The sequence below is a fragment of the Littorina saxatilis genome, linkage group LG1 (genome assembly GCF_037325665.1).
Source record: "Littorina saxatilis isolate snail1 linkage group LG1, US_GU_Lsax_2.0, whole genome shotgun sequence".
In the NCBI taxonomy this organism is placed as follows: Eukaryota; Metazoa; Mollusca; class Gastropoda; order Littorinimorpha; family Littorinidae; genus Littorina; species Littorina saxatilis.
Genome location: NC_090245.1, coordinates 111637874 through 111644982, shown reverse-complemented (window position 1 = coordinate 111644982; position 7109 = coordinate 111637874). Strand labels below are relative to the sequence as shown.

General features: G+C 45.7%; 1 protein-coding gene across 1 annotated transcript; it reads left to right on the top strand.

Moving 5' to 3' along the window:
* Positions 1-290: 290 nt before the first annotated feature.
* LOC138958233 (gonadotropin-releasing hormone II receptor-like) lies at positions 291-1813 on the top strand. The gene is made up of 2 exons (XM_070329341.1): positions 291-1340; positions 1802-1813. Exons 1-2 carry the CDS (start codon positions 525-527, stop codon positions 1811-1813), a joined length of 828 nt encoding a protein of 275 aa, XP_070185442.1. The 5' UTR covers positions 291-524.
* The last annotated feature ends 5296 nt before the right edge of the window (positions 1814-7109 follow it).

The following is a 7109-nucleotide window of genomic DNA, read 5'->3' as shown; positions in this document are numbered from 1 at the left end:
TGAAGCAGAGTTGCAAATGATCCTGTAAGTAGCTGAAAACGGTGAAATAATGGCACGGGCAAATACATTATTTTTGCCGATGCAGAACCAAAGAAGATTTCCGATTGGAGTGAAAATAACAAAATGTGTTTACAACAACTAGGTTGGTTTTTGTTATTTTCCCCCAAGAATAGCCATGTATTGGCTTCGAGTTTCTAACAGTGTTAGTGTCTGTGAAACAAGTCAATAGTACTCATGAGGGATTTGTGTTGATCCTAGACGTGTATAGGCACGGACCGTAGAAAGAAGAACTCGATTCCGGTGCACTGTGCTTCTGTATAAAAATACACTGCTTCAGTCTGTAATGTGTGGATATATGTACCTTCTCCGAGAAGAGAGCTCAGCACAACATACTCAAGAAAACAGTCAGTTTTGTGTAGTTTAAGACGACTTATGCAGTTTTCTGCTGCAAAAAGTGTGTGAGAAAAAAAAGAATTCAGTTTGATCTGAGCTGTGGAAGGTTGTTTTATGAACACTCTCTTGTCATGTTTTCGCATGTTCACCATCACGTGTGGGAACGATCAGTCCACGATTCAGAGCCTGGCTCCTCTGAAACCACATCTCCTTCACAATCCCGCGTCGCCATGGCAACGCCGCCGTCATTGACCGTGCATAACGACACGGATCTCGCACACCAACAGAGCAGCTACGACAACCTCAGCGCCGCCTACGACTACGCGCAGCAACAGCTCCCCATGCAGCAACAGCAGCAACACATGGACTTCATGAAGGTGGACACGCTGGAGCAGCTGCTGGGCTACCCGGTGGATTTCTACAACCAGACGCACGTGCTGTGTCACCACAACACCTCCCTGCCCCCTGACCTCAACGTGTCGGCTAGGCCCCAGTGTATCTACGAGCTTCCCCCGCTGCCCAAGGAGCTCTACTTCACGGACGACAGCGCGGTGTCGGTCATCGCCTACGGCTTCCTCTTCCTCGTGGCGGCGTGCGGCAACCTCACCGTCTTCATCACGCTGTTCAGGAACAGGGGCGTGAGGTCTCGCGTCAACCTGTTCATCATGCACCTCGCAATCGCGGACCTGCTCGTCACCTTCATGATGCTGCCCCTAGAGATCGCGTGGCACGCGACGGTGGCGTGGCTGGCGGGGGACGCCATGTGTCGCCTGATGATGTTCTTCAGGGCCTTCGGCTTCTACCTGTCGTCGTGCATCCTCGTCACCATCTCCATGGACAGGTATTTCGCCATCATGCACCCGCTCAGCATCCAGGACGCCACCCGGCGCGGCAAGGTCATGCTGGTCTGTTCCTGGGTCTTCAGCGTCATCTCCAGCATTCCACAGGTAAGGCTACGTTTCCTTTTCCAACGTTTTGTTCTTTCTGTTTCGATGTCTATTCGTCTGTCTGCCGCATGTCCGTCCATCGCACTATCTGCCTGTCTATGTTCCGCTGTTCATTCGTCTGTCTGCCGCATGTCCGTCCATCGCACTATCTGCGTGTCTATGTTCCGCTGTTCATTCGTCTGTCTGCCGCATGTCCGTCCATCGCACTATCTGCGTGTCTATGTTCCGCTGTTCATTCGTCTGTCTGCCGCATGTCCGTCCATCGCACTATCTGCGTGTCTATGTTCCGCTGTTCATTCGTCTGTCTGCCGCATGTCCGTCCATCGCACTATCTGCGTGTCTATGTTCCGCTGTTCATTCGTCTCTCAGCTCTCTGTTCATGTGGTTACTTGCCTACCTGTCTGTCGGTCTTTCTAAAATGTCTATGTGTTTAAATAACCGTCTCTTCCTGTGCCGTACAGGGCTGGACTTAGTGTATGAGAGGGAGGGGCTTCCACCTTGAGGCAGGGGTACAGGGTCTGGCCTGGCGGGGGTTGTGGTTGCCTTAACCCCAAGATGCGTTTGAATTTTAGCATTTGGAAGGAGTACTTTATGTCTTTCCTTCAAACAAAGTTATATTTGCCGGGTATGGGGTGGGTGGGAGGGCTTCCTGAAGCCAGGACCCCCCTCCCCCAGATCTTGACTTGTTTAAATGGCAATATCAGCGTTCAGCGAGCAACACTTCACTCGTTATTGTGTTTGTTTGTTTGTTTGTTTGTTTGTTTATCTGATTGTCTGTCTTTCTGTTTCGATGTCTGTTCATCTGTACACATGTATCTGCGTGTCTATCTGTTCCACTGTTCATGACTTCTATCAGCTTTCTGTACATGTGATGACTTGCCCACCTGTCCAGCGGTCTTTCTAGAGTGCGTCTATTTGTCCATCTGCCTGTCTGTTATTTTGTGTGCTTGTTTTTTCCCCACGTGTGGCTTTTTGAGCTGAAGTGACGTCATTGTGTAACATTCGTCTCGCAATGTTACGTAGGCATTCGCTCCTTTGTTTTATGTGTTTTTGTCCAAGAGTGCGTCGTATGTTTGTGTGTATGTCTTTTTTCTGTCTTTTTTGCTGCTCCTTCTACCCCTTATTGTATTTCAGGTGATGTACAGGTAAGAAATATCGTTTGCATTCCTTCCTTCCTTCCTCCCTTCCGTCCGTCTGGTTTGCTACCTTACTCTTCAGCTGTACCGTTTTACGATATATTTGTGTTTTGTTTGTCTGTGACAACTGACACGAACTCGGTTTCCCCTGTCTGTCCTGTATCCTGTGTTATTTGTCCGTTTCCCCTGTCTGTCCTGTATCCTGTGTTATTTGTCTGTTTCCCCTGTCTGTCCTGTATCCTGTGTTATTTGTCTGTTTCCCCTGTCTGTCCTGTATCCTGTGTTATTTGTCTGTTTCCCCTGTCTGTCCTGTATCCTGTGCTATTTGTCTGTTTCCCCTGTCTGTCCTGTATCCTGTGTTATTTGTCTGTTTCCCCTGTCTGTCCTGTATCCTGTGTTATTTGTCTGTTTCCCCTGTCTGTCCTGTACCCTGTGTTATTTGTCCGTTTTCCCTGTCTGTCCTGTACCCTGTGTTATTTGTCTGTTTCCCCTGTCTGTCCTGTACCCTGTGTTATTTGTCTGTTTCCCCTGTCTGTCCTGTACCCTGTGTTATTTGTCTGTTTCCCCTGTCTGTCCTGTATCCTGTGTTATTTGTCTGTTTCCCCTGTCTGTCCTGTATCCTGTGTTATTTGTCCGTTTCCCCTGTCTGTCCTGTACCCTGTGTTATTTGTCTGTTTCCCCTGTCTGTCCTGTATCCTGTGTTATTTGTCTGTTTCCCCTGTCTGTCCTGTATCCTGTGTTATTTGTCTGTTTCCCCTGTCTGTCCTGTATCCTGTGTTATTTGTCTGTTTCCCCTGTCTGTCCTGTACCCTGTGTTATTTGTCTGTTTCCCCTGTCTGTCCTGTATCCTGTGTTATTTGTCTGTTTCCCCTGTCTGTCCTGTATCCTGTGTTATTTGTCTGTTTCCCCTGTCTGTCCTGTATCCTGTGTTATTTGTCTGTTTCCCCTGTCTGTCCTGTACCCTGTGTTATTTGTCTGTTTCCCCTGTCTGTCCTGTATCCTGTGTTATTTGTCTGTTTCCCCTGTCTGTCCTGTACCCTGTGTTATTTGTCTGTTTCCCCTGTCTGTCCTGTATCCTGTGTTATTTGTCTGTTTCCTTATCCGTTTTATCTCGTGTTTAATATTTGTGCTATACCAAGCGTTTTCGGATAGTGTAAATGTGTACAAGTCAAAACGTTTGTCTTTATGTATTTGTGACACCGTGAGATTATTTCCTCCCCGAATACCTTTTGTATTAAAAATAACTCGGCATGTTTCTGTTTAACATTTTTTTGCATTTTTGTGGTTTTTACATTTAGTCAAGTTTTGACTACGTAGAGGGGGAATCGAGACGAGGGTCGTGGTGTATGTGCGTGCGTGCGTGTGTGTGTGTACGTGTGCGTGTGTGTGTGAGTGTATGTGTGTCTGTGTGTCTGTGTGTGTGTGTAGAGCGATTCAGACTAAACTACTTGACCGATCTTTATGAAATTTGACATGAGAGTTCCTGGGTATGAAATCCCCAGACATATTTTTTTTTTTTTTTATAAATGTCTTTTATGACGTCATATCCGGCTTTTCGTGAAAGTTGAGGCGGCACTGTCACGCTCTCATTTTTCAACCAAATTGGTTGAAATTTTGGTCAAGTAATTTTCGACGAGGCCCGGACTTTGGTATTGCATTTCAGCTTGGTGGCTTAAAAATTAATTAATGACTTTGGTCATTAAAAATCTGAAAATTGTAAAAAAATAAAAAAAAATTATAAAACGATCCAAATTTACGTTCATCTTATTTTCCATCATTTTCTGATTCCAAAAACATATAAATATGTTATATTTGGATTAAAAACAAGCTCTGAAAATTAAATATATAAAAATTATGATCAAAATTAAATTGTCGAAATCAATTTAAAAACACTTTCATCTTATTCCTTGTCGGTTCCTGATTCCAAAAACATATAGATATGATATGTTTGGATTAAAAACACGCTCAGAAAGTTAAAACAAAGAGAGGTACAGAAAAGCGTGCTATCCTTCTTAGCGCAACTAGCCTACTACCCCGCTCTTCTTGTCAATTTCACTGCCTTTGCCATGAGCGGTGGACTGACGATGCTACGAGTATACGGTCTTGCTGAAAAATGGCATTGCGTTCAGTTTCATTCTGTGAGTTCGACAGCTACTTGACTAAATGTTGTATTTTCGCCTTACGCGACTTGTTTTTCTTCTTTTTAACTAACGTCAGCAAACACAGCCTCGACATGACATTGTTGTTCTTTTGTTAACTTCACCCGTTATTTGTATTCGCTGAATCCACAGATCCGATCACCACACAAATGTTTTTATCTTTTATATTTCCATTTATCTCGCTTATAACAACGTTTTTGGTGTTTTGAAGACGCCTTTTGCTCCAGTCAACATTTAAGCCAGAAATAATGGCTGCCATGTCTTAGCCGTCAAAGGTTTTTGATGAGACGTCTCTTCAGTCGCGTTCCTCGTGGATTCCCGCCGCCGTTGGCGAGAATTACTTGAGGTTTAATCTGGTTGTGAGCGAGTGACATCTCCTTGTCTGAATGATATTGGCTTCTTGGATTGATAGGGGGGTCATGCACAGGTCGGAAGCGGCTAGTTTCAAAAACTGGTTCGGCGGATGGATTTTGGAAGATTAATGCGTGGGAGTGTTCGTGTCTCTCTCCCCCCCCCCCCTCCCCCTCCTCTCTCTCTCTCTCTCTTTCTCTCTCTCTCTCTCTCTCTGTCTCTCTCTGTCTCTCTGTCTCTCTGTCTCTGTCTCTCTCTCTCTCTCTCTCTCTCTGTCCCTTGCCCCTCATCCAGTTTCTACCCCACTGTCTTTCTCAGACTTTCCCACTGACATTTACTCTCGCTTAAATGTCACATACTTTTCGGTGGGCAAGATGGTATCTGTGGGGGCGTTAATGTGTTTTATTTGTTAATCGCGTTCTCTTGATGATTGTGATCGTTATCTCATACACCATCCACTCTCTCCGCTGTCTGCGTTTTGAAACTTGCCTTGAACATTATTTTATGAATACTTCTCTCTGGAGACAGGTTCAATTCGTCTGCACGCTTCCTGCACATGTGATTTTGCAGCTGCTGCTTCAAGCTTTGATGCGAAATATGTTCTATATGGATGAACCCACACGAATACATAAACATCTCACTGTTTTTCTCTGTCTGTCTGTCTGTCTGTCTGTCTGTCTTTCTGTCTGTCTGTCTGTCTCTCTCTCTCTCACTATATATTTCTCTATTTCTGCCTGTCTTTCTTTATATTTTTCATATGTCTCTGTCTCTTTCTCACCCTCTCTGTGTATCTCTCTGTGCATCTGTCTCTGTCCCTGTCTCTCCCCCTCTCTCCATTCCTCTCTCTCTTTCTCTCTCTCTTGTCCAAATATTTAGTGCAGTCTAGAATGCGATAGCATACCATTGCAATTATTTGCATAAGCGAATACAATGACATGCCTCTGGGTTCACCAAAAACCCCAGCTGTGTGACTATTTTGTTCATGCACTTTTGCTCAATTAAAATGATTTTGCCCGTTCCATCACTTTCCCAATCAACGTGATTTATCATCCAGTCGACTCAGCTGGCTGCGATGCTAATCAGCTCCTCTACTTTGCTGGCGAGTGGCTACTTTCGCCTTAACATCCGGGGCAGCGCACCGAGACTGAAGTACAGGAAGGTCACAACAGATGGATGGGGGGTTTGAGTTTGCCGAGACACGGTGAAAATTGGCCAAGACTGGAGAGGAATTTGGCTGTGACCTACTCTTGTAGTCACGATCTATGATCGTTCTTGTGTGGCCGGAGGGCGATTGTCGTGCAGTGCCGTCAGATATCGTCTTCACAAAGCAGAGAAAGAGTGCAGGAGCAAACATAGTGCCCTGGTTTTCTGTGTACCATTTCTCAAGCCGTTACCTCAAACCTATGGAACGCCGAATAGGCCATGTCCCCGCGGAATCCGGCCGGACTTTCGAGCTATTCTCGTCGTTGATTGGTCAGAAATTCCGACCGAACTTTTAATGTCCTCGCGCAATTCCAGCCGGAATTCCGCTCGGAATTCCGCCCGGACTTTCGAGCTATACTCGTGTTTGATTGGTTAAAATGTCCTCGCGCTATTCCGCTCGGACTTTTCTCGGGAACGTTCGTATGGGTTCGGCACTTTCCGCCCGGACTTTTAGATCGAGAAATTCAAAAAAGTTGGAACGGAAAAGAATCGGATCGAAGAACCAATAGATTGGTTAAAATGTCCTCGCGCAATTCCGCCCGGACTTTTATCGCAAACGTTCGGCACTCGTTTTTCACGGAATTTTAGAGAGAGACATCAAAACAGTGGGATTGGAAGAGAGTCGGATCAAAGAACCAACATTAATCGCGCGCGCGCGTGTGTGAGTGTGAACACAGCTATTTCGTGGAAGCGGTTCTTGCGAACAGTGCACACTTCGGAAAAGTGCTCAAGTTGTTTCCCTTGATTCACAATAAAGGGTTTTGACTGACTGAACACAGACCAAACGCTCTCTCTCTCTCTCTCTCTCTCTCTCTCTCTCTCTCTCTCTCTCTCTCTCTCTCTCTCTCTCTCTCTCTCTCTCTCTCTCTCTCTCTCTCTCTCTCTCTCTCTCTCTCTCTCTCTCTCTCTGATTCTAACCT

Bases quoted from the DNA above. Each gene is read 5' to 3' on its own strand.
- LOC138958233 (XM_070329341.1), top strand. From the start codon at position 525: ATGTTTTCGCATGTTCACCATCACGTGTGGGAACGATCAGTCCACGAT.